At 41.7% G+C, this 27940-nt stretch overlaps 1 protein-coding gene across 1 annotated transcript; it reads left to right on the forward strand.

Annotated features, from left to right (window-relative positions):
- Positions 1 to 1853: 1853 nt before the first annotated feature.
- LOC136431214 (phosphatidylinositol 4-phosphate 3-kinase C2 domain-containing subunit beta-like) lies at positions 1854 to 26831 on the forward strand. The gene is made up of 25 exons (XM_066422524.1): positions 1854 to 2992; positions 3376 to 3464; positions 3836 to 3993; positions 4302 to 4422; positions 4725 to 4836; positions 4988 to 5067; positions 5471 to 5540; positions 6531 to 6733; positions 7153 to 7298; positions 7794 to 8073; positions 8698 to 8956; positions 9284 to 9426; positions 9961 to 10165; positions 12566 to 12684; positions 13565 to 13730; positions 14236 to 14406; positions 15042 to 15134; positions 16738 to 16867; positions 17730 to 17969; positions 18382 to 18605; positions 19221 to 19459; positions 21835 to 22078; positions 22777 to 22933; positions 23384 to 23787; positions 24782 to 26831. The coding sequence occupies exons 1-25, from the start codon at positions 1964 to 1966 to the stop codon at positions 24791 to 24793; spliced, it is 5094 nt and encodes a 1697-aa protein (XP_066278621.1). The 5' UTR covers positions 1854 to 1963; the 3' UTR covers positions 24794 to 26831.
- Positions 26832 to 27940: the final 1109 nt, after the last annotated feature.

A 27940-nucleotide genomic window follows, 5' to 3' on the forward strand; every position in this document is an offset into this window, starting at 1 on the left:
CATGTGTGTAGAATAGTTGAACAGATGCAAAGGGTCGCGGGATAGGAAGGGTTTAAAGTTAAACACCTCACCAGACTGCAGGAATTCGTGTGGGTCACTGGTCAGCGTATTTGAGCTCTTTCAACCTCATTTTCTTTTAATCCACATGTAGGCCATGCTTGTACATTGCAGTACCGGTATATGCATTGCATACCCGTCAGAATGAAAAGTACTATGTTGGTACATGTAAATATCTTGATGTGTTACATGTAATTCAATTGATGCTTTACATGTAGTGCATATAAACATTTTTGGCTGGTCTTTCATCCATATCACAGCATCAACTTGATCAAGGAGGTTTAATTTGATTTTAAACCTCCTTGGTTACATGTACATGTATCTCCAGAATACTTCATGGGGATGTCCTATGGTTTACAGGAATGTTAACCATGCTGTTTTGTTTCTTTTCTTTTCTTGAAGTTTAATACTAGTATCTGATTATAAAATTATAGTTATGCAATTCATCTGAGACACATATTGTTATCAGGGGTTATTTAATAAATATTTCTTTTTTAATATCATATTGTTCCTCGATCGTTTGTGCTTTAGATTGGGCCCTTTCCATTCACGTAGGGACTTTGACCCATTTATTCCCTCAGTCAGTCAGTATGTTTGTATTTGTTCAAACAACATCCAAAGAATGTCTGACACACTTGTTGAACCACAAACATACAAGGAAGGAGTATGTGGGAGGTTGGTTACAAAAATGCAAAAAGTTACAGTTTGAAAGAATCCTCTTTATGAAAGAAGGTTGATGTGGAAAGATGATGAATGACTAGCTACTTTAATAAGTTTAAACCAAAAAAGTCTGAAAAAATTCTGCTTTTTTTGATTTTGTTTAAACGTCCTCTTTTCCGTTCTTGGTCCATGCCTTTGTGAAGTGAATTGGCAGTCTGTTGTTGATAGCACGATTGTTTTATCTCCTTGCAGGTTGACAAATGTTTGTTCTCATGAATGGCAGAACAACACACATAGCTGAGAGGTCACCAGATCCAAAGGCTAAAGCTCTAGCTAGGTTCTGTTCAGTGTGTGAGTAGTATAGTGAGAGGGAGATGGCTACCATTTCTGAGGATGAGCTGCAGGCAGCTCTTCGGGAAGAGGCAGCTGCTCTGGAACAGTTCCAAAGACAGCGCCAAACAACATGGCCATTAGCTAGCAGTCAGCAGTCCGTGAATGTACCGAGTGCGACTCCGAGGCACGCCAGTCTATCATCTGGTACAGCAAGGTCTACGCCAGCGGTAAAGCAAGATGGCAGATCTGTTGGGTCAGGGGCGGCAAACAGTTCGACCAGTCGTCCTACTCTTGCACCAGAGCCAGTCCCACGGCCCCTGCCCAGACCCTCCTCTATGGGAACCATTCAGACATGTAAGAGGTTTATACTATTATAGTTTAGGTTGCTAGATTTGTAGCCACCGTATTATTGTAATTATAATACATGTAAAAAGCTGTGGTCACAATTCATTGGAGTTTGTCATTTCATTTATGCCATTGTAGTATTGAAGCAATTGCATTGACTTTCATGACGTCCTGTCCTTTTCAAATTTGGGAAAACCTGTATGGGGTTGAATAAAAGCAGATTCTTTTCTAGATGAAAAAAATGATTTTGGTTTTGATGTATCTCAAATAAAATTGGTTCTAAGCCATAGATATTACAATACATGTACAGTTTCTTAGTTGGGTATTGTTGAATTGAATGAGAGTAGAAACGTAATGTACCAGCCCACCTCTCCCTCTAAAGTACAAAACTAATGACACAGCCCCTACTAGCAGAGTTGAATGTTTGACTTGACATGTCCCCAATGTTTGTCCAGGTGGCGGTGGCAGTGCTGCCAGCTCCTCAGCAGTCAGTGAGGGGGATCTGATCTCCTTCTCCTCCAACAGTCTTCAGGACGTTCTGAAGTCCGCCCGGCTCAGCGCCCCTCCCATGGCAACCGGAGCAAACGCGCTGGGCTCACGACCTTTGACATCTGGTGGGATCCAATCCCAAAGGCCGGCGACCTTTTCTGTTGGGGATTTTCAATCAAATGGAGTTCTGTCTTCAACCGGTTCTGTTGCTGGCTCGGCTATGATCCCTTTCGGTGCTACCAACAACACGAACCCTTTCAGTGCTGGCAGCAGCACTTGGAATGGGCGCCCTCTGTCCTTTGACACAAATACTGCAGCCCCAATGCCACAGTTACCACCCCACAGTCCTGTACCTCACAACAGTGCTCTGTTTGTCAGCAACCCATCCTTTGGGGACAGCACATTGTGGGGGCAGCCGGATATGTCCAGTTTCTCCACCCACATGTCTATTGGCGCCGCGAATTCCAGCCGACCGCAGTCGCTATCTTCGTCTTCTTCCGGGGAACGCACAAGCATGAACGCCAACTTCGCCAGTCTGACGGACGAACTGCTGTTCACAGACCTACGTAACCCCGCCATAAGTGTGACCGGAAGCGCAGCAGGTTCCGCTGCCGCTGCCGGCGCAGACCCCAATTCGGGCCTGTCTGCCTTTGACTTGGATTTTCTAGAAAAACTAACCATGAAGGAGAGTGTAGCGCCAGGAGTCAACCTGTTAGACAAGGACAAGGCCCCCGGCGGGAAGTTAGCAGAGACTGGCAGGACTGGCAGTATGGGAGAATTGTCCAAACCCGGGGTGCCGAATTCAAACCTGTTGGCAGTTAGTACCACAGGACTTAGTCACTCTACGGGGGAGCTCTATAACGTCAGTAGTGGCGACGCGGCCGCAGTGAAACCTCCGCCCCTCCCCCCTAAGACGGCTAAAAAGAGAACTATGGCGGCGCCTGGTGACGGCTCGATGACCGTGCCCGCTCGTAAGCCACAGACGTTTGCACGGCAGGACTCGGCAGACGGCTGCATGACGGTTCCAGCGAGAAAATCTCCTGTCGTGAGCGCAAAAGAAGGGAAGAGACCAGCGACAACATACCACTCCGCTGCAGCACAAACACAGGTGAAGTCCATTTACGGTTAACAACAAAATTATTGGTATCCATGGTGATTGGCTTGACAAGGGTATGATTGAATGATTTTGTTCTTAACTGTATGTACATGTACAGCTACAGTTCTCATGCCGTGAAAATGACAATTGCAACCATTTGACCGGTCCATTGAAAGCTTGGCTTGACTTTAAAAACTAAAAGTACTTTGTTGCAAAATTTGAAAAGAAAAGCTACTAATACATCTTGTTCTTTTCCAGGTTAATACAGTGTTGACACAGCAAAATTGACAATTGTTTTTCAATCTTGTCTATTGGAAGCTAGTCCTAACTTTAAAAGCATTTTGTTACATAATTTGTATTTTATAAAGCAAAGCTAAAGGTGTTGTCTTTTCCAGGCTAATAGAGTGTTTTTTGGAGATGGGCTGTTTGATCTGGCTCAGGAGAGAGACGAGGAGGCTTCTATATTTGCACAAGTTGTTTCCAGGTAAGTTTCTGAATTTTTTATGAATTGTATAACTTGCTAGGTGCCACATATGAAGTCTCGGGCTCACTGGGAAACAGATAATCTGTGCAACAGTATTATCAACACAATATTTCACAATTTGGAAAAAATTCATTACCAACGGGACATATGTACCTTACAATCATATTGATGTACATGAAGCTATTTATTGAGAGAAAAACAAATTCTTTTGCTGTAAAAAACTTAGATGTCAGATGTCTAAAATGTCATGTAGACATACAGGTCAAAAATACAAAAACTGTTTATTCTGATTTTTTTGTTAGCAGATAGACATGAGTATTTCTGTTTGTCAACACTTAGTGCATCGATCATGATATGTTTTTTTCTCATAGGTTACGGATGGAGTACAAGTATGATCACGCCACCACCAACCCAGGCCACCTAGTGAGCCCCATCCTGCGGTACCAACACTGCAGGGAGGACAGCACACTAAAGGTCATCATCCACACCCTGCAGCAGAACTCTGAACCGGTCACCTTCACATGTGATGGTAGGTCGGGAATGGAAAAGTAAAACTTATAATCTCAATGATCGTCCAGCATTCAATGACTTACCTACATGTACATCCATTTGCTTTTCTATTTAAAATACTTTCCTTTGGAAGGTCTTTGTATACTTGTTGGACTTGATGTGCTTTACATTACAATTCAGTGCTTGCCCTACATGTACTGGAGCCTCAGAGCAGTAAAGGCTAAGAGTAATATAATGGCAATGGACAAAAAACAGTAGAGTAACAGACAGCAAGGGGTGAAGGAATAAGATACATGTAGCTGATAGATCTGATTTTTTTATTGACAGTTGAGACATCTGTGAGTCACCTGGTGAGCCAGGCGGTGGTGTCCCTGCTGGACGATGACACCGACGTGTCCGTGGACGACTTCGCTCTGAAGGTGTGCGGGAGGGAGGAGTTTCTCGCCAAGTAAGCATTCATAGTTTTCATTGCTGCACTTATTTTCGTTGGTATAAAATAATGACACAAAAGCGAATGGTCCTAAAAAAAGCCAAAATCAATCTTTTGGAAAGAACTGTGTTAAGTAAATAAAACAGGTGAATGATATATCACAAAACTTAGCGCAAAAATGCAGATTTTAACATAGCGTCATCGAGACTACAAACTTACATATTGATACACAATGTATTATACAAGTCATGATTTTATTGAAGTGTGTTCATAATGCTGAGAACTTGACTCACATTGAAGTGCCCCCCTCCCCCCTATAGTGACACGACCTTGGGAGACTATGAGTATGTGCAGGACTGTGAGAAGTTTGACCTTGATGTTGCGCTGGTGCTGTACCCTCGAGATGCTATCCCTCACCGACTGGCAAGAACAGTAAGTCACCTTCTTATATCATCACTGGGAAACAGACAAACTGTGCAACAGTATTATCAACACAATATTTCACAATTTGGAAAAAAATTCATAACCAACAGGCCATGTTCCTTGTTGCAAAATGTAAAAACTAGTGTGATCTTGTTTGCAGGCGGAAGACGATGCCAAGGACACGAAGACCAGCAACCTGAATCACTTCATCGACAATCCTGTCAGGACAGCGGTTTCAAAGTGAGAGCCACACGATTGTTTTGGGGAGAAATGCTTTTTGTGTACTGGGTAGATCCTTGCTGGATAACTATATACCAGGGTTGTCTCCAGGACCCATCCCTCTATCCCAAGATAGGAATTCACTTGTTGGGATGGACAAAGATTTCACCCGTTCTGTCTAAAAAACTTGCTTTCATGACATGAATGAAGTTGGTAAATGGGCATTTTTTAACCTTAATATGACAAGATTAAAAAAGAAAATCAACATGATTTTGGGCTCCCAGACCAACTGGGATGGACAAAAATCCAAAGCTTGAGCCCTGCTTTATGCACACTAAGTATTGTGTGTTTACTTTAATTTGTTATTGTCTGTTTTGATTGCTTTTGCCAAAATTTGTAATATTTGTCATCTCCTGTTTCCCAGACGGGGCTTAGGTGTTCTTGTGGATGCCTTCTACAATGAGGCAGACAAACTGAAGTCCCACGCATCTTTGGTAAGTCAAGTAACAAGAAGAGATCAGGCTTTTTTCACCCCTTCTACCTACTTGCAGGTACAGAATAGCAAACGTGTAGATGGCACAATGTATTTGTAGCATAACAAGAGAGAGTTTATCTTGGCAATGGAATTGTAGAGCTTATGTTGCAGTTCCAATGTATGCTGCAAGGTGGCAGTGCTGTACAGCTATTGTCCACAATGTTCTCACCAGGATTTTTTCACAGCGTAGGGGTCATGTACGGAAGGCCAACTTTGCACGGCGCAAGTCACTCGCGGAGTGCCAAAGACATGATAACGGTTGGGAGTCTGGCATCTTCCCGCACAAAATTTTGAAATTCATAACCCAATAAAACACTATTTACTGCATTTTGAGGGATAAATTTAAGTTTTTCCTCTGTCACAGACTCATTCTAAAGCCAAATTAGAACTTTTTATAAGATTTATGAAGGTTCTTCCCAGAAACAAACACCCCTATGCTCATTGAAACACAGCATCGGGGTCCAGATCACAGCATCGGGGGTCCAGATCACAGCATCGGGGGGGCCCCTATGCTGAAAGGCCTGGCGAGAACACTGGTCCAGATGCCAGTGAAATGAAATTTCCTTTATCATTCATATAAAAAAGTTGTTTTTTCCTGAAAACTTTTATGTAATCATAATTGAATCAATTGTAAAACAAATCATGGCATCACAGAAAGGACTCCTAGTCATGTAGCTAATGGGTGAGTCCTTTCTGTGACACACAAGATACAAGGTACAAGATACCTTAATTGGAAGTCACAGTGAACCATTGCTAATTTGGGCCACCGGAAAGCAAAATACACAGTTGATGTAAAAATTACATCGATGTTTTCAAATAAAACCACGTTTTTACCTGAATGATAGAAGAAATTTCAGTGACACTTTAGGAGGATGATCGATGTAGTATACTGAGTGCAGTTACCTAATTTGTACCACTGACTGGAGAATATTCGCTACACTTTGCCCAGGACTGGGAGAGCTGTAAGTCTAACGGGGTTGCCCAGGCCATCAAGGCTCTGTGTGCGACTCTGGCCAGTCTGGAGACGGTGGAGGTCAGCAAGGCCGTGGCGCGACTCAAACGGGCGGTACCGGCGCCGACGCAGCACAGCATCGCAGGGCCCGACGGACTCATGGCCAGCGAGATCAGCAGGGCATCTATGGTGAACAACATGTAAGGTTAACAACCCACAGTTTGCATGGGTTTGTCTCTATAAGGCAATACTAATCAGCTCTTATTATTGTACAAACAAGTGTTAGTTGTAGGCAACTTCTAATTTGGTTTAAGAAATAGTTTGAATCAGCATTATTTGTAATGGGTAGGGAAGACTTTAAGTTCAGCTTAACTTGAGCATGGTTGTCCATACTGATATCACTCATAGATGATGTACATAATACAAACAACATACTAGTACTGCAGTGAACTGACATCAAGCATAGAAAGTTTGTTTGTTTTATTATGATTTGAATATTGAATTAAATGTTTATGCGATGCTTTCAAAACCAGTATCTATACATAGCAAAATGTCATGTGCTGGTATTATGTTAAAGTGAAGTGACTTGAGCACTGAATTTAAACTCTTATGCTCCCAGTGCCAACCTGAGTAAGGAACAGCGGCAGGGGGAGGTGAACCTCGCCCTTGAGGAGGTCACGGCGGCCATCTTGGCGCTGGTGGACATGTACAGCAGCGCGTTTGACACCGACTTCACAACAAACCCCCAGGGAACACCAACAGCAGGTAGTGGGATGCGGATTAGATTGTTTTTCTGTCGTCACTTTTCAGGTGGACTAAAATTCATGTTTGCTTGTGATGGCACAAACAGTCTATTTATTTATCTAAAATGACATCATATTGTGTAATTAATGGTTAAAGTTTTTGTCCCACAAACAATTTCCATGCAACCTGGCAATAACTGTCAATAAAATGTAGTACAAATGTAGTTACAAGCCTACATATAGAATCAGTACATGAACATACATTACACTGTATGCTCCATTTTGTCCTGCATGATCTTGAACACTAAAGGATATCCTGGTTCTGGTAGCCTATGCAATGACACTCACTGTTGCTGTTGTTTATCTTGACTCATGGAATCCCTGTAACTTTCTGTCTTTTGCTCACAACTTGGTAAATCTACCTCTCCATCTTGTCACGACTCTCTTTAGTTTTAACCCTCTTCTTCTTTTCTTCTTTCTTTCTTCTCTCCCTCTTTTCTTCTGTGCCTCCCCACAGCCTGTATCCTTGACCTCTTCCCCCCGAGTGCGCGGGAAACCCTCGCTAAGAAGGCGCCCCCTTCTCCCCTAGGTGTTGTGGATGTGACCGGCGTGTCGTCCAACGTGAGGGTCCGTTTGGTGTCGGCGCACCGCCTGCCCATCAACTCCAACCAGCTGTTTGAGAAGTTCCGCGTGTCCAGCGGAGTGTTCCACGGCGGGCACAGGATGTGCGACACCAAACAGACCAACATACGGCCCATGGAGAACGGCTTCTTCCCGCGACTGGTGTGGGACGAGTGGTGAGCGGAATCTTTAATCTTAGGTTTTGTTGGTTTAAGATCAGGATGGAAAACACAACTGCGTGCTGTGAATCCTCAAGCTCAACTGTTTCTTACAAATGTGAGAAGGCAATCGGTCAACGTCGACGCTCTAACGCCGAACGGTAGATCATGTTCTCGTACGGACACGTTATCTTAGAAATGGCGTTCTACGTTATAATATGCTAAGAAACAACAATCTATGTTATAATATGCTAAAAAACAACGTTCTATGTTATTCATTCTCACAGAAAGTTGTGAATGAGTTCATTTTGTTCCTATTGATAGGCCTTGGCGTTAGGAACAATTTATTAAATTTTGTGAAAAGTTTGCATTCAGAATCAGATTAAGTCAAAATCCAGCATGAGTGTTTATAAGACTTTTGACAAATTGGAATATACATGTATGGTAGTCCCCAAAGTATCCTTGCTTTTAACTGCACAATATTGCCTTTTTAAAGGATTGAATTGAATACACCAGTTACTGATGTGTTACGTGTGCTACATGTGTTTATAACAAGTTTCTTATAACGTGTTATATGTTTGTGTCAAGTATGTAGACAAACGGTTAAACAGCAACGAATCTCTTATAATGTACTTCCAACAGGGTGGAGTTTTCCCTTCCCTTGTGCCTGCTGCCGCGTGAAGCCCGACTGTGCGTCGCCCTGTACGGGGTGAACAGTGGAGCAGACAGTAACAGGCCCTACGGTGTCACTGTGCTGGGGTGGGCTGCAATACCGCTCTTCAACTACAGGGGGCACATGCTGCATGGGCCACACTTGTTAGGGCTGTGGCCAGAGTCAAAGGTCAACCCGATTGGGACCTGCTCTTCTAACTTGTTGCAGCCTGACTCCATCATACTACAGGTTATACATTATAGCTACATTAGCTTTCAGAATTTGTTTGTTTTTTTGTTTGTTTGTTTGTTTATTCAGAATAACAGCACTGTAAAGCTTGAAATGCTTATGGTTGTTTCGTTTTCACAGTGACCTCACTACGGTGAAATAGTGGCACTGCAAATGTATGTTTCCATTGTACTACTAGTACAGTAACTGTGTTATGGAATTGTTTCAACTGCAAACTTAAAACAGTGCAAAAAGCTGATTTCCTTTCCCACTAAAGAATTAAAGTTCCTCAAAATAGATGAAAATAGACATTTTAGGCTCTCTCTTCTATTGTTTGGCTTTTTATAGGTTGAGTTCCCCACCCATGGCGGAGACGTGATATTCCCCCCACCAGAGCCTCACTACGAGGGCAGACAGTATAGCTTCAGCGTCCTGGATGACTCCACCAGGGAACAGATACAGGAGATCGTCGCCAAGGCTTCCATCAGCAAGTATGTAGTACATTGTACTGCACTCACTCTCACTCAGTCACTATCCAGTTTAACATCTTCTCTTTCCCATCATCTAGGGGTTGTACGTGCTTGCACATGGGTAGGGGAGCTTATACATATACATAAGAGCAAACTGTCTGTCTGAGATGAAATATGGAAACATGTGAATGAGTGTCCTGATGCTATTCATGACAGTATGTTTACTCATAGAGAATTTTCAGTTTGTGGAACTTTCTTTTTCAATCTTTGATAAATGTACTGAGCTGGCATTAGACTGTACAAGTCATTTTGTGCATCATTCATAGTCTGAAAATTTTTCTTCTGTCTGTCACCAAGTGACATCCACTGCAGATCTGTTTTCATTTTGGTGACACTAGCAGCCCTGCCATAGTGTTTCTTACAGACTGTTGCAGCTTAGTTCTGTACCCTTTCCAGTTTATCTTAAATTTGTCTTTCTTTGTTATACTATATAGATGCCTTGTGCCATATGTAGATTATCTAATTAACCCTTAACCTGTAATATTTCCCCTGTAGGTTATCAGAGGAAGAGGAGGAGATGTTATGGGAGAAGCGACATTACTGTCACACGGTCCCTGCCGCCCTCCCGCGCGTGTTGAAGCACGCCCCCAGCTGGGACTGGGCCTCGCTGGCCGACATCTACTCCCTGGTGCACAACTGGAGCCCCCTCACGCCCGTCAGCGCTCTGGAACTACTACATCCACACTTCGCTGACAAGGAGGTACAGTACTACTGGGGGTTCTTCTCAAATGTTGGTTAAAGGGGCCCTTTCAGTCGAACCGCAGAGCTCTATGCGCATCCGTTCTGCGCAGCCTTCTCTAAGACGGCGTTCGCCGGGTCACGGCCGGACCTGGGTTGGACCCTGTTGCATGGGTGTAAACAACTACCTGTGGTGCAAGAAAAAGACCTCAGACCTACATAATGTTTATACTTTTTCATATCTGTAGGACTTGCCCAGTGCAGCTATGTAGATATTTCGTGTATTGCAAAATGACATCGGCCGCTGTGGCTTTCGAAACATTAGCAATTCTTGGTCAATTTATCTGTGCTCATCTTCTTTACAGTTCACCTAGATCCAACTAGCTAATCACATAGTGCGATAGTCCATTTCTTCACCCTTAAATAGATACCAAAATACCTTGGTTAATTTGAGGAGCAACGGGTTTGCCCCCAAAAAAACTGCGACCACATGCAAATCATGGTGGTAAAATTCGAGCCTGGGCGTATCTACCGATACACACTATCCTGCGTTTTGGTTACATTTTGATACATTTCACAAGGTGTCATAAAACTTATGTTTTGGTTTTAGAAGCTGCATGAGCACGGCTACCACATGCAATAGAAGAAGCTACATGATAATAGTCAAATACTCACAGACAGAGGGTTTTAGTACTAGGTAGCGACTTAGTAAAAATTGTCAAATTTGAAGTCAATAGTTTCAAACTCCAGCGTTCGACCGATGGAACCAAGACGGTACGTTCGATTTTTTGAGCCGTGGGGTCAGGCGAGGTCAGGCGTAGTGTTGCAACTATCAGTCGGTGTGTGGAGAAATTTAGAAAAGACTAACGTCTAATTCTTGCAGTTGCAGATACATTTTCTGAAAAAGATTGACATTATTCAGAAGCCAGAAAAAGTGGGATTCTTGTGCACGTATGCCAATATTAGTACATAATGTGTACGTTTTGCAAATCAAAGTGAAAGGACACTGTGTTCAATTTCTCATTCAGAAAAAGGACGCCATAAAACTGACATGATGTTCGTTTTTTCGGGGGCAAACCCGTTGCTCCTAAAATTAACCAAGGAACTTTGGTATCAATTTAAAGCTGAAGATATGGACTATCATGCTGTGGAAATAGCTAATTGGATCTAGGTGAGCTGTAAAAAAGACGAGCACAAATAAAGTGACCAAAAATTGCTCATGTTTATAACGCCACAGCGCTCGCTGATGCGCAAATCATCTGAATTGCTGTACTGGGCAAATCCCGTAGATTTGAAAAAGTATATACATTATATAGGTCTGAGGTATTTTTGCTGCACGACAGGCTCTTGTTTACACCCATGCAACGGGGTCAAATCCAGACGCGGCAAATACGCTATCTTAGAGAATAACGCGTTCTAGGGTGACCTGCGGTTCGACTGCTTTGTCCAGTTGAAGTAAAAAGTGATAAGACATATTTCTAAAACTCCCTGGTGCACAACTGGAGCCCCCTCACACCCGTCAGCGCTCTGGAACTTCTACATCCACACTTCGCTGACAAGGAGGTACTATGGGTTTTCCTCAAATGTGGACAAATGGGTCTTTAAGAGATTTTCTTGTCCAGTTGAAATTAAAAGTTAAAAGTACTCCCGGCAGTGAAGGTGCATAAGGCGGCGCCCATCTCCATTTCTGTAGCCCTGGGCCACACAACTTTTGTGCAAGTCACTACAGTAGGGGACTAGTCCACTGGTAGTGAAGTGTGTTTAACTTCCATACCCTTTCCCAAATGCTGAGTGCTAAGCAGAGAAAGCAGTATGTACCATTTTTTTAGTCTTTGGTATGACCCGGCTGGGCATGCAAGGCGAACACTCTACCCACTAGGCCATTGCACCTGCCAGTTGAAATAGAAAGGTTTTTGTTAAAACATGTCTTAAAAGATTGTTTCTGAGACTCCCTGGTGCACAACCCCCTTGTGCCCGTCAGCGCTCTGGAACTCCTACATCAACTTTGCTGACAAGGAGGTCTGTTGTGCTGAAGGTCATACTGTTTTAAGAATTTGATAGGATATAGGAGTAGTGATTTTTTTCCCAAATAGAAGTGATATAAGGAGATGCAAGAGGATTTACTTCTACATTGTACACATGTATATCAAAGAAGATAGTACAATGTTATGTAATTTATAGGGGATGAGATATGAAGATGTGCTTCCTTTAACCACTCCCATTTCAAACTTGGAAGAAAAGGAAAGACCATTGTTAGAAGAAGTTGTCTTTAGGGGACACTACATTGGCTTTTATTTGAACTGACTGAGGCTTTTGAATAAAAGATAACCTTGTAAACTGATCTGACTTATATTTATTTGTTGTGCGAATCCTTGCACATTGTGTATCATTCCTTGTTCATGACAATGTTTCCTTGTTGCAGGTGCGAGCGACTGCGATCAGCTGGATGCAGCACCTGCCTGATGATGAGCTGTACGACTTCCTACCACAGCTGGTGCAGGCCCTGCGCTACGAATGTTACCATGACAGCGCACTGGCCAGGTGGGGCTCTATTTGAAATTCCCTCTTAGCCTCTGCATTGAATTCCATGTTCTTGTTTATTGCTATACATGTTGTATAACAGTTTAGTCTATTGAGCAAATTTACCATGAACACTTCAAGTTCAAGAAGGAAATGAAACAATGTCGTTCTCTTTGGCTATTTGTGATCAGTCCTTTCACTTATGTATTTTTTTATCATCTACATGGGACAGATTTGCTCAGGAAAGTCAGAAAGAAAGAAAAAGTGACAAATGGAACTACCTTATTTTTAAGAAGTCTGTAGATGATGTTGATTTGAAAACATATTTCACCCATGATGAATCCAAATATGTCAGTAACTGAAGAAAAATTTGCACTATCTGTAAAAAGAAAATTCACACAGATCATTTGTCATCTCCTCAAGAGAAAACATTCCCACACACTGTAATGATCATTTTTGATCCTTGCCATAGTCTAGGGCTCAAATAGTGGGTGCATGTGCACCTGTGTGCACCCAAAATTGGAGCTGTGCACCTAACTTTTGACTGAGGGTGCACTGGTGCACCTAGATATTATTGTAGGATAAAGGTACTATAATTGTAGTATCAAGAATATTTTTGAAATGTGAGACTAGTATCAGAAAAAGCAATATAACCCTTTGTTGCACTTTATTTGAAATTTGGAATTTAGCCATAGAATTACAGATTGAAGTTCTTGATCATAATTATAAGAGCGTTACATTTTGTACTAGTAATTATGTTTTGACATTCAACTTTATTTCATGTGGTGTACCCAAATTTGTTTCTGTGCACCTAATTCTTTTGGTTGGGTGCACCAGTGCACCTATTTCCAAAAATTAATTTCGAGCCCTGTAGTCTAACAGAACCTTTGCCCTCCCCCAGGTTTCTCCTGGAGCGGTCGCTGGCCAGTGTGAGGATTGCCCAGCAGCTGTACTGGCACCTGAAGGACAACGTGGGGGACCAGCAGTTCGGCCAGCGCTTCCAGATGGTGCTGGCCGGACTGCTCAGCACCTGTGGGCGGGCACTGCGCACGGAGTTCGAGAAACAGGTCGGTGAAGAAGCAACTCAATACTATAATTCACGGTTTCACAGTGTAGGGAAAATGGACATTTTTACATAGATTTAACTTCCCGGTGGCGGCAAGTGATTTACAGAATGGATGTGTGAAGGAATCATAAATGATTACAACAGGTTTTTCACAGTGATGATACATGTGAAGTTCACGGTACAGAGGTGACTGTGAAAACAGTGAACATAAAGTTACAGTGAAAGAAACAAGAATTACTAACAGTACTTCCTTCTGCTTAAGCACATTCTTTCACTGACAGTATTATTTGGAACCAGATTTTGAAAGCTAAACACACTAAATCTATCTAAACATAAGTTGTCTCAGCCAAAAATGACTCTAATGCATCTGAAACCCCAGTGTATCTTCCCTCAAAATCGCAAAAATACTTGTCTGTTAAATGTTCAAGCCTTGTTAATTATGAGCATCATTGTGCAGGTATATAATCTATAGCGTTTAATAAACGTTAATGTTATCTATGACACAGGTACAGCTGATCCGACTGTTGCACGACGTCGCTGTGAAAGTGAAGTCTGCCAAAGACTCGGCGCGACAAGCTATGCTGCAGCACGCCATGGAGAAGATCAACAACAAGATGGCGGTGCCCTTCCGCCTGCCCACCAACCCTGCACTCGTCTGCAGCGGAATCAACTTCCAGGTACGTGCGGGGACTTGGAGCTAGTACTGTAAAAGCAGAAATGTTCGCGGTGGTTTTATGTTCGCTGTTTTCGCGGCGATCGTTTCATCACAAACTTAAAACCACAGCAAACATTTTTGTCCAATACTGTACCAGTATGTGACTTATAGCGCTGCAGCGAAATTAAAACCACTGCGAACACTCCATTTTCTACTTAGCGCAAAATAAAAACCACGCGAACTTAAATGCATTTTACAGTATTTACTCTTAGTTAGTACTGTTTAAGCCCCTGAAGTACTTTTCATACAGTTGACAGATGGTATTGAATTGAAAATCTAAGTGGGAGATTGCGTACGGCCCTCTCCCTGTGCCTGACCAATACAAATATGGTGTCAAATGGCTGCCTTAGCAGGTTAATAATAAGTTAAGACATGGTTGTGTTCGCTTTTCCTACATGTTGCACTGTTTGAACACTATGGCTTGTAATCTTAACTTTGGCAATATCGTTTATACAGGACTGTCTTTTTTCTATTCTGTATTTTTCTATCGTGCAAAGCCATTTTGTCAATGTAGGAAACAACAATAGAAATGAAAGCACAAAATATCAATGCAAAACGTTTATCATATAATAACTGCTCTTTAATTCCTTCCCCCAGTCTTGCTCTTATTTCACTTCCAACGCCACCCCACTGAGATTGGCCTTTAGTAATGCTGACTCCTTTGGTGAGGAGATACAGGCCATGTACAAGGTAAGTCTTGTTCTAGAGAATTTAATGTACTGTACATAATTATTATAGATAAAGTTCTTTTTTTCCCCTAATGCTGTTCCTGTCAGTCCTTAGAAGTAGAAAAAATGGACCCAGGAGGATCATATTAACGTATGCTGAAATTCTTTCAAAAATTATACAAATGCCAGCAGAAAAAAAGGAACAAAACAACAGAAGCATGTATTAGATGATCACCTATACAAGAATGAATGAATGAATCAAATGAAAAATGAAATTAATGGAATGAATGAAAACTTTATGAACCTGTCTAAGTATACCAAACTGTGTTTAGATAGATCTTTGTTAAGTTGATAGTAATGTGTTACTACAACATACCAATGGCCTTACTGATTGATAGAGATATTTTATTATCTCCATGAAAAAAGGCTTTTTCATGGAGATACTGTTTTGCTTGCGTTTGGTGTTTGTGTGTATGTATGTGTCACCGAACGCTTAAAGTCACCATAACTGTAGAACCTGTACATGGATTGTAATGATTTTTGGTATGTGGGTGGGTGTTAGGAGGAGGAAGGTCAAGGTCGATTTTGGGCCCCCTGGCACGTGTGACTGGAACTGCAATGGCTTATTTGTTAAAATCTTCAATGTAGAAGAACTGAAGAGTGGATCGACAGATCGTCATGTTCTTTGGTACACAGGTAGGTTACACCAAGTTGTACACACTAAAGTGCAAACTATGCAAATGAGACCGAATTTGCATAAGTAAGGAGGTAAATCGTTTGCATGGGTGTCGTCGGATGCTTAAAGTCAGCATAACTGTAGAACGTGTAGATGGATTGTAATGATATTTGGTATGTGGGTATGCGCTGGGAGGAGAATGGTCAAGGTCGATTTTGGGCCCCCTGGTTTGTGTCCCTGGAACTGCAATGGCCTATTTGTAAAAATGTTCTAAATGGGTATAACTGAAGAGAGGAACAACAGATTTTCATGTTATTTGGTACGCAGGTAGGTTGGACAGAGATGTACACACTGAAGTGCAAATCATGCGAAGTTAGTGTGTTTGTGTGTGTGTGCGCGTGTGTGTATGTTTGTGTCACCGTGTGTGTATGTATGTGTCACCGGACGCTTAAAATCAGCATAACTGAAGAACGTGTGGATGGATTGAAATGATATTTGGTATGTGGGTAGGTGCTGGGAGGAGAAAGGTCAAGGTCGATTTTGGGCCCCCTGGTATGTTTCACTGGGACTGCAATGGCGTGTTTGTAAATATTTTCCAAGGAGAATAACTGAAGAAAGGAGCGACAGATTTTCATGTTATTTGATATGCAGGTAGGTTGGACAGAGATGTACAAACTGAAGTGCTAATTATGCAAATTCATACTGAATTTGCATAAGTAATGAGAAATATCTACTCTATTGTGGGCTTTGAGGTCGCACCATCTGTTGGTCTCTTATCTAGGTCAGTAGCTATTTATAGCCACTTCTCCCCTTGCCCAGCCAGTGTGGGTCATACCATTGAGCGATATAGAATGGGGGGAACTGGTTTAATAAAAAACAAAGTTTCATGGAGATTTTGGGTCCTAAGACTCTTGTTGATAATTGATTTTCTGGCTGATCAACCACCTAGGTGGGAGATGACCTGCGACAGGACATGCTGACCCTTCAGATGATTCGCATCATGAACAAACTATGGCTGAGGGAGGGCCTGGACCTGCGCATGATCACTTTCGCTTGTGTGGCCACTGGCAAAGAGGCTGGTAAGGGAACACTGACTTAAAATGTCTGTAACAATGATTCTAATGTAAAATATAACTGTGGCTGAAGGAGGACCTGGACCTGCATATGATCACCTTCGCTTGTATGGCCACTGGCAAGGAGGTGGGTAAGGTAACACTTTTAGATTATCTGTAACAATGATTCTAACCTAAAATACTGTAAATGCATTTAAGTTAGCGTGGTTTTTATTTCGCGGTAAAGAGAAAATGGGGTGTTTGCGGTGGTTTTAAGTTCACGTTTGAAAGAATAGTAGCGCTAGAGCCATAGGTGGTCAAAAATGTTCGCGGTGGTTTTAAGTTTGCGCTGAAAGCTCACCGCAAACGCCACAAACATAAAACCACCGCGAACATTTCTGCATTTATAGTAATTGTGGCTGTGGGAGGGATTAGACCTCCCCATGATCACCTTTTCCTGTGTCACTACCAGCAAGGAGGTGGATAACTTAACCTACGTGTCACTCAGAACTTCTGTCAGGAAACATGTTAGTTACTAATAGTTAAAATCCTCCCACACCATAAGGTGTATAGGGTGGTGCCCATCTCCATTTCATAGCCCTGTGCCACACTGTGGTGCAATCACTGCAGCAGGGGGCTAGTCCACTGGCAGTGGAGTGTGTTTAATTTTCATACTGTTTCGGAAGTATGTACCAATTTATAAAGTCTTTGGTATGACTCAATGCGCCTCTTGTCCAGAGGTGTCCTACCCGGGAGACGAACGTGGGCTTTCTGGTCCAAGTAATTTGAACCAGATGTGGCAAGCATTTCTCTAGATGTGCAAATTTTTGGGACAAAGATGTGTCAACTTTTTTAATGGCTAAACCTGGCTACCAATGTTTTACCCCAGGAATGGTTGAGATCATCCCAAAGTCGGAGACGTTACGGAAGATCCAGACGGAGCAGGGCGTGACGGGTTCGTTTAAGGACAAGCCGCTAGCGGACTGGTTACAGAAGCACAACGCCACGGAGGCGGAGTACGATAAGGCAGTGGAGAACTTCATGTTCTCGTGTGCCGGGTACTGCGTGGCCACCTACGTTCTCGGGATCGGAGACAGGCACAACGACAACATCATGATCAAGACAACTGGTCAGTGATGATGTTAGATATTGATCACTTAGAATATGTTTGACAAATGTGGGGGAAAATATAAATGGGACTGCTTATACTCACATTAGAGACAGGCACAATGACAACGTCATGATCAAAACAACAGTACTGGTAATTGATATTATATATTGATCACTATACCTATGATTGAAAAATGTGAGAAAAAAACTTTTCTTAAGGGACTGCTGTTACTCACAAATTTTTTAGTGGCAAAATTGATTCCAACATCTAGACAGCTGCATGAAATTTCTATTAATGTATTTTTTTAGTCACTAAATTGGCAGTATAACTATACACCACAGTAAATGATTCTTCTGTTGCCTGTTTAGTTGTCATGTCACAAGATAAGCTAACACGAAGATTTCCCTAAACATCTGATTCTGTCCTACAGGCCACATGTTCCATATAGACTTTGGCAAGTTCCTGGGCAACGCTCAGATGTTTGGAAACATCAAGAGAGACCGTGCTCCCTTCGTGCTGACCTCTGACATGGCGTATGTCATCAACGACGGCGACCGCCCCAGTACGCGTTTCCAGGACTTTGTGGATCTGTGCTGCGAAGCCTTCAACATCATCAGGAAAAACGCAAACCTGTTCATCAACTTGTTTGGCTTGGTGAGAATAGTTTGTGTTTCTTTATCATGTTTTTTTCTTGGAAGCGGCAAAATTGTAAGTAGTGAACGACAAAGGATGTTAGGATGATGCTTTGTGAATGTGAGACTATATGTTTTCAGCCAACTTGTTACCCTTTGACTTTGAGATATTCTGATGAATATGTAAGAAAGGGAATCCTGTTCAAGTGTTGCAGTCATGATACTGTAATTGCAAAAATGTTAAAACCACCGGAAAACATTTTTGTTCCAATACTGTAGCAGTATGTGACTATAGCGCTGCCGAAAAACTTAAAACCACCACGAACACCCCATTTTTGCCTTAGCGCAAAATAAAAACCACGCAAACTTAAATGCATTTACAGTATACCAGTCTCCGAGAGTGCTTTTTAATGACGATGAAGGTTAGACATCCAGGTAAAAAAATACATGTACGCAAGATAATAGTTAGTCAAGCAACTAGATTAGTATTGAAAACCAGTCATTTCAGATAGCATTCACTACCATTCTTCACTGACTTTTGACTTGAGAGTGCTTTTGTTTTAGAATAGAAAAAAGTGCAGACTGAAGAATGTACAATATAGAAATGGCTAGATTTTTGCTTCACTTTTGTCTATAGATGTTGTCGTCAGGAATCCCAGCGCTGTCTCGTACAGAAGACATCCAGTACGTCCACAACGCCCTGAAGCCCAGCGCGTCCGACGCCGAGGCTACGGCACACTTCACACGGCTGATCGAGGTCAGCCTGGGGTCGCGGGCCACCCAGATTAACTTCTTCATGCACAACCTGGCACAGATGCGCTTCTCTGGGAACGTGGGGGACGAGTCTCTGTTCTCCTTCTCACCAAAAGTTTACAGGTAAAGCCACACAGATCATTGTACTATAGGTGACGTTTTGGGGGGGACTGAAAGAGTGTCTGACAAATTGAAAGTGGGCAAGGCCCATGTACACATGCAGCGGGAACCATGACTAATCATACTAGTATGGGAGTCTCTGTTTATCTTCTCACCTAAAGTTTACAGGTAAAGCCACACAGATCATTATGCTATAGCCTATAGGTGATGTTTTGGGGGGGAATTGAAATTTCTGAGAGACTGAAAGTGAACAAAGCCAATGCAGTGAGAACCATGAATAATCATACTAGTATGGGGGACGAGTCACTGTTTAGCTTCTCACCTAAAGTTTACAGTTTACAGGTGTCTGATAAAGACACCTAAATAATTGTAGGCGATGTTTTGAGGGACTCGTAATAGCTTCTTAAAATGCAATAAAATGTCTGAAAAATTTTTCAATGTTTCATTGTCATTTTGAAGGTTAATTTTTTGTATTAGGGAAGAACAGATTTGACTATCAAAGCATGCATTTCGCTTCATCTATGAAATCCACAAGGCATTTTCGTGGATCAGGGCTCGAAATAGTGGGTGCATGTGCACCTGTGTGCACCCAAAATTGGAGCTGTGCACCTAATTTTTGACTGTGGGTGCACTGGTGCACCTAGATACTTTTGAGAGATGAGAGGGTTGGCGATGGATGGAAAAGACCTGAGGGTGATGAGGAAGATCTGATGTGTTATTGGGCTACACTAAGTTAGCTTCTCGGTTCTTCAATAGATGAAAATGATACAGAACCTGAAGATCAAAATAAATGAAAACAGAGTCTGAGAGGAAGTCTGTACCTTGGTACACACATACAGTTTCAGGGAATAGACTGTAATCAAATTCAGGTTTTCCCTCTCGCCCTCTGTTTTCGGCTAGCTTGCTAGATTTGGACAAAATTATATTGTTTGAAGTATGTTTTTCAAAGATGGTGAAGAATCAATAATTATTGTGGTTACTTGTCTTTTGCAGATAAAGAAATGAATCCATTTCTATATTGTCAAACTATTTCATGAAAAAGACATGATTTGCTGCACACAAACCAACTTGCCACTTGCATCTTTCCATCCACAAATCATCAAAATTGTGATAAAAGTTCTTTTCGGCAAAGAAACAGATTCCTTTTTATATTGCTGAAAGGAAGGAAAAATTTGAAAAAGACAAACCGAACTGTCCACCTCTGTTCTGCCATACCGTCCTTTTCTCTACATCCAACTCTAACTCATAAGTGATGAATATTTACCTGATTACCTGTGAGGAGAGAGGATAAGACGGATGATCCCAGCTCACCTGGTGATGATCCACAGGGATCCTGTAATCCCGGGCGAATCACCACTTCCTGATCCACCCTCCTGGTTCTGTAAGCTACTTGTGGGGGGATCTGTCCAACATGTCAGAACTTCTCTGATCTGGTCCAATCCAATCATCTGTCTTGGGCGCTGGTGGCTTTCTTGTCGACAACAGTCGTCTTTCTTAAGATGGAAAGAAGGAGTAGAGGAGCGGAAGGGCCGCCATACTCTCCATCTTGACTCATTTCATCTTGGCATTGATGAAGAAACAGTGAAAGTAGGTCACTGTATGCAGGGCTCGAAATAGTGGGTGCATGTGCACCTGTGTGCACCCAAAATTGGAGCTGTGCACCTAATTTTTGACTGTGGGTGCACTGGTGCACCTAGATATTTTTGTAGGCTATAGGGTAAAGGTACTATTATAATATATAGTACACTAGTAAACAGTATCAGAAAAAGCAATATAACCCTTTGTTGCACTTTATTTGATGCATTACTTGTCTGAAATTTGGAAGTTATAGAATTACAGATTGGAGTTCTTAATTATAATTATATTATGATAAGAAAATTAAACTGTAATTATGTTTTGCTGACATTCAACTTTATTTTATGTGGTGCATCCAAATTTCTTTCTGTGCACCTACATGTAATTCTCTTGGTTGGGTGCACCAGTGCACCTATTTGCAAAAATGGATTTCAAGCCCTGTGGATGGTACCACTCCTTGCTTGAGCCATACTTTATCTTCTTATCACTCATATGATAATATTCAAGACATATATTCAAAGTCAGAATACTGGACACTACTTTGTTAGAGGAATAAATGTACATATACATCAGGGCACTTCAGCCATCACTGAACAGAGATGATGGGCGTTATAAGCTTCCTGGCACTTTTGACCATATCTATAAAATCACTTGTCACTAATGTCAGTAAAGTTCCGTGTCTGTACATCTCTCAAGATCACGTTCGGAAGTGATTGGTCATTATTGATCTTGAAGAAGGCGAACTAAGTGGTCGTTGATTTTTTTAACAATTCACTATGTACGTGTACTTGTCTGTGTTACAGCATGGAGACGGATGGTAAGATCACGTCCCTGAGTGTGTTCGGCTTCCAGAAGCGGTACAGCGGGGAGAAGTATTACGTCTACATCATCAAGGTGTACCGCCAGGACAAGGAGGAGCCCACCTTCGCCTTCCGCACCTACGACGAGCTGTTCGAGCTGCACCAGAGGTTAACGTTGGCGTTCCCACACAACAGACTACCCAGCTTCCCCACGCGTACGGTTATCGGGCGCTCCAACATCAAACAGGTTAGTCCCTCGGGATTGGTTGAGAAGTGCATTAGCAAATTTATTTCACGGTAGAGCCACACCATTTTTATTTCTTGGTTAACAGAATTTTTTTTTAAATGGTAGTCTAAGATTGGAAAATCAACAGGAAAACAGAATCTCAGAGGAAAGTTTGTACTTTGGTGCACACAGTTTCAGGGTGTGAACAGGGTCAGGTGCAAGTTTTCACCCCAGCCTTCTGTTTTCATGATTTATTTTGTTGCTAAAATTTAAAAAAGAAATCTGTTAACCAGGAAATTAAATTAGTGTGGCCTAGGGGGCAAAAGGAGGATTTTGCGATACTTAATTGATGGCTGAAACAATTCTATAGTACAGTAGCAGCACATTGGAAATGCATATTTGCAATGTCACGAATTTAGGGTAAACGTAAATACGTTAACTAAAAATAAAACCACCGCAAAACTTTCAAATTTGCAGTTACATTTCACAATAACGTGATTGAATTATGTCCATCGAAAACAGATTTCTGACTTTGTCCATCAAAAACAGATTTCTGATTTTCACATTTTCCATTGCTAAAGAGACCTGGAACAGTTACAGGTAACACCCCTTGACATGTTCAATAATGTCCATCTTTAATTAAAGAGATTAGCTTTTCAGAAAGGCACAACTGGATTGAGAACATTTTCATTTTTCATAATTTCCTGTACCACCTCCAGGTGGCGGAGCGTCGACAGGTGGACCTGAACATCTACCTGAAGGAGGTGATGTCGGCCCCTCCGCAGGTGTCCCAGTCCGACCTCATCTACACCTTCTTCCACCCCATGCTGAGGGACGAGAAAGACGCAGGTGCTGCTAACATGCTCAAGATAGGTGGTGGGTCATGATTAACATTGCACTGCTTTATTTTGTTTGTTTCACATAAGTGAACCACCTTTAGGATTAAATCACCGGTTTTGTACTGTAAGTACTAGGGGTGGATACCGGTTCGGCTGGACCGGTTTGGACCGGAAAAAACATGCAAGAACCGGGTAAAAAAAAAACGAAAGTCGTGAACCTTTTTTTTTGGACTCGGATTGAACCGAGAAATTTGAGCGCCCCGCAAAACAACAGCGGCCATATTGCTTGTACCTCAAAGTATCCCAGATTCTCGCCAAACCTCGCGAGAGTGCAATTTTCAACACGCTTGCTAGAGGGAGCTGCTAGGAGTTAACTACCAAGATCTGTTTTCTTCCTTAGTTTTATTGAATTTATTTTGGACTCAGGAGATTACAAGTGAATACCAATACAAAATTCAATGTGATTTGTAATGTTGTTCCTCTCCAGATTCCTCCAATCGTCCACCTACCATAGGGCAGGTGGGGGGATCAGTCAAACTGTCCATTCACTACAAGAAGAACGGCCTGTTCATCATGGTCATGCACGCCAAGGACCTGATGTCGCAGGACGGCGAGTACCCCAACCCCTACGTCAAGACCTACCTTCTACCCGACCCCGCCAAGCAGACCAAGCAGAAGACGAAGATAGCGAAGAAGTCGCTGAACCCCACGTACAACGAGATGCTGGTGTACAACGTGCCGCTGGCGGACGTTCAGCGGCGCACACTGCAGCTGACGGTGTGGAGCAGCGACTCGTTGAAGGAGAACTGCTTCCTGGGGGGGACGAACATCAGGCTGAAGGAGCTGGACCTGAAACAGGAGACGGTGCAGTGGTACAAGCTGGGAAACATGGTAGGTACCGAACATAAGCTGGTGTTGTGCAATGGTACAAGCTGGGAAACATGGTAGGTACCAAACTTAAGCTGGTGTTGTGCAATGGTACAAGCTGGGAAACATGGTAGGTACAAATGTACCGAATGTAAGCTGATGTTGTGCAGTGGTACAAGCTGGGAAACATGGTAGGTACCAAACTTAAGCTGGTGTTGTGCAATGGTACAAGCTGGGAAACATGGTAGGTACAAATGTACCGAATGTAAGCTGATGTTGTGCAGTGGTACAAGCTGGGAAACGTGGTAGGTACTGAACTTAAGCTGATGTTGTGCAATGGTACAAGCTGGGAAACATGGTAGGTACCGAACCTAAGCTGATGTCGTGCAGTGGTACAAGCTGGGAAACATGGTAGGTACCGAACATAACCTCATGTTGTGCAGTGGTACAAGCTGGGAAACATGGTAGGTACAAAACTTGAATTTAAGGAAAGGTACCGAAAACATTGAAAAGCCTAACTATACTATGCTAAATATACCCCAAAGTCAAGTTCTTACTTGTTTGACATATTTAGTCCGTCATAGTTCCGGGATCATCTAAAACTTGCAAATTACACTGCACTTCTCACCTCACACTTACACTCACTGAATTATGTGACGTCAGCATTCTAAGGTCAAAGGCCATGGTCAGCTATGTGTGACAGGGGCTTAACATGGAAGACTCCAAAATAATGTTCTTGTGACACAACTTAGGAAATTTACCTGGGTAACATTTCGGTAACTACTCAGCTTCGTGAGCCTTCCCCATGGTCTGAATTGTGTTGCTGCAGCAAGAATGTAGTCTCAAACATTACTGGCCAGGAGAAAAACATCTAGTTAGTGTCACAACAACATTGTTTTCCTACCTGTACAATGTCATAACCATGTGATTATTTTTGAAATTACATGACTGTGGTATAAAAAAATCTAATATTTTCAACAAGTATGATGCATAATATTTTCTTATTTTTTGTCACCAGCCACACAGATGAAGATATTTTCCATCAAGGGGCCCAACTCTTCCATCCTTTGAGGCGTTGTTATAAGCTGTTGCTCTCGCCTGCTGATAGTAATGATATTGTTGTCTCTAGATTTAGAGATGGCCACACAGAAGGGATGTCATCTTACACCGTTGTTAGGATGCACACTGTAGTCTATCGCTAGTGATATTTGATGCTGTAAATTATGTAACATTCTAAGAATTATAAAGAGTAATACAGGAAGTGGTCTAACACTTGTCATGGTCCCACAAGCATGTTTTTAGTGTTACAAATCAGTGCCTGAAGAATGGCTATTATGAAAATTCTTGTATACAGTGTATTTTCATTTGTTGTAAAAATAAGTATGACGATTAGGTAGCAGTTGTCTCTAGTTTGCACTAAGAGAACATACATTTTGCTGCAATTAGTCATTTTTAAGTGTAATTTTCTGTAGGATTCTAAACTAGAAGTGTAATTATATTGCATGATTTGATGCGCATAGAAATTTTAAATGTAACTACTATATACCAAATGTACAATAAATTCTGGAGAAATTGAATCATGTGTTGCATTATACTGTGTAGGGTACAAACTACATGTTATTGTAGTACCGCTTTTATTCAGTAGACAAGTAGATGTTTATAATCGTATCATCTGCAGTTCATGTAAAGATGTTGAGGTCATTTTAAAGAGATATTTTAAATAAAGGGGTTTTATCCTCTCATATTATGTCCTGGACGCTTTTGTAAGGTTTTAGAGCAGGCCTTTATTATAAGTACATTTATGTATTCCAAGGTGCTGTAGTGAGCAATATTTGTGTTAATTCTGAAGTTGCAGTGATGCAGAATAAATATAAGCTTTATGAACATAAAAGTTGATGAAGCAGGGTTGCAGGGCCAACTAAAATTACAACCTTGTTTTGCAGTTTTCATTCAATGGATTCTAGAAGATCCTAGAAGATCCTAGGGCCATAGACTGAATTAAATGTATGTGGAATGGGGTGCATTATGTTCACAAACCCATCTTTCAGTTCATCTTACAATTAAGTTTACCTTCACATGTTATACAGAGTGATAGAATCGTAGGCTTTATCTGATAGCTTTTACATACAAATGTTATTTTAATGTCATATTGTTCCAAGGAAGCTAAATAGTACTGCAAACTTAGTGAAATGAAAAATAACCTTACATATAATGTAATATTATGTTAAACATATGTAAATGAGCGATTTCAAGCATTTTTAAACTCAAGTGAAAGATAAAGGAAACCCTACACTTTGGGCAGTTTCATGTATGAAAATACTGTCCTGGACAAAATGTGCTTTTACCAATAGTACTAGAACATGTACATTATATCATGAATTGTTGATATTTTACCTTCATGTTGGTCCATGTTGTCTTTGTTATGCCATATGAAACCAGATGCTTCACTTCACGCAATAGTCCAGTTTACAAATGTATGTATCAGAAGAAGTATGAATTCTATGTTTACCTTAATTGACCCATTGAGTTGATATAATAGTCCAATATTGTTTGTACAGACTTGATGATAACATGACAATAGTAGAGGCTGCAGTTATTACCATTCAGATTTAGAATTCAATGTTGATACTGTATGTTAGTGATTCCATCATGTACCTTTTTCCATTCTACACGTCTGGCTGAATAATGATTTAAAATGCAGTATAGCTGAATATAAGTCAGCAGTTTGGTAGCAAGCAACCAAGAGTAGAGTTTTTTTGTATATTTTCGCAACCATCTGTTTTAAAATATTTAGTTGATACAGCATTGAAGCTGTCACGGTCTCCAAATCATTTTCCTTTTGTACACTTCCCAGTGTCTATTCCAAAATGTATATCAATACGGTTTTATTATGTTCGCATCTTCTATATTGGATAAATCACAAGCCCAGTAAAATATTTTCATGCATGAGCACTAATGTGGACTTGGACAGTGTGTTTACTAAAAAGATACACTAAATGTTGACTAGATTTTTGCTTCTTTGAATCTTTTATTCGAAATGATGATTAAAGACAACCGTTCCATTCTGAGTCTGGCTAAAATGTTCATTGATTCTCTTGCATATAGAAGAATATAGGATTATATGTATGTAGTAAAGGATGATATTGTTGTAGCTCCAAGAAGTTAAGTTTACCTAGCACATTTCGACTTGTGTCTTTCAGCATGTATGGTCTTTAGTGGATACTGCTACATGTATTCATTGGTGGCATCGTGTGGTGCAATCGGTAGGGTGTTTCGCCCACAACCGAGAGGTCGCGGGTTCGAAACCACCGATATGCCCTGATGTTGTGCCCTTGGGAAAGGCACTTTACACGACTTTACTCAGGTGCAAATGAGTGCCTAGTTTCGAATTTGGTTAGGGACGTCGGATAGGACGTGAAATGGAGGTCCCGTGTTTGAGGAGAGCCACACCCCGAGCACGTTAAAGAACCCACTGCACTTATCGAAAAGAGAAGGAGTCCTTCCCGGTGTTAGTGGTTCAAAACCTACAAAACCTTACTAGGGTTCGCCCTTAGTAATAGCCTCTGGCTAGTTGGGCAACCCTGGCCCCAAAAAAATGAATCTAAAAAATGTATTTATCCATCAGTCGAGCCATTAGCGGGAAATCCTTTCCATCTCTTTGTATACTGGTGCTACACAACCTACTTACACAGCCCCTAGAATGCATTAGGAAATCGTATTGATAAAAGTGGGTTCTTACAATCAGAATTCGAAAAGACCACCGTGCTCAGTAAAGGAGGTGAATGACTCTCTTTTGGACGAAAAGATCAGGGACGATTGGGTTGAAGCGTCATTGCTGACATTTGAGTTAACCACTTCCACCTACGCTGCGGTAAGGGGACGTGTGCAAGCACTTAACTCTAATTCCTTGGTGGCTACCTGATACTTATTAGCCACTGCAAGAACATCGTCCACTAAGAAAGCTTTGCCATCAGAGTCACAAAAATCAGAACAGTCAGTTGAAGCAGTTTCTAGATGGGATTCAGCGGCTTTGGATTTAAGTGTGGGTGAAAATAAAAGCTCCAGAACCAACTTCCGTTGCAAACGTTTGAAACTCACTCCATAGCCAGTACTATAGTTTCATTCGACCGTTTGTAAAAGATTATTCGTCACTGAAATAAACACTTTTCCATTATGG

This window comes from Branchiostoma lanceolatum, chromosome 3 (assembly GCF_035083965.1).
Source record: "Branchiostoma lanceolatum isolate klBraLanc5 chromosome 3, klBraLanc5.hap2, whole genome shotgun sequence".
NCBI classification, from domain to species: Eukaryota; Metazoa; Chordata; class Leptocardii; order Amphioxiformes; family Branchiostomatidae; genus Branchiostoma; species Branchiostoma lanceolatum.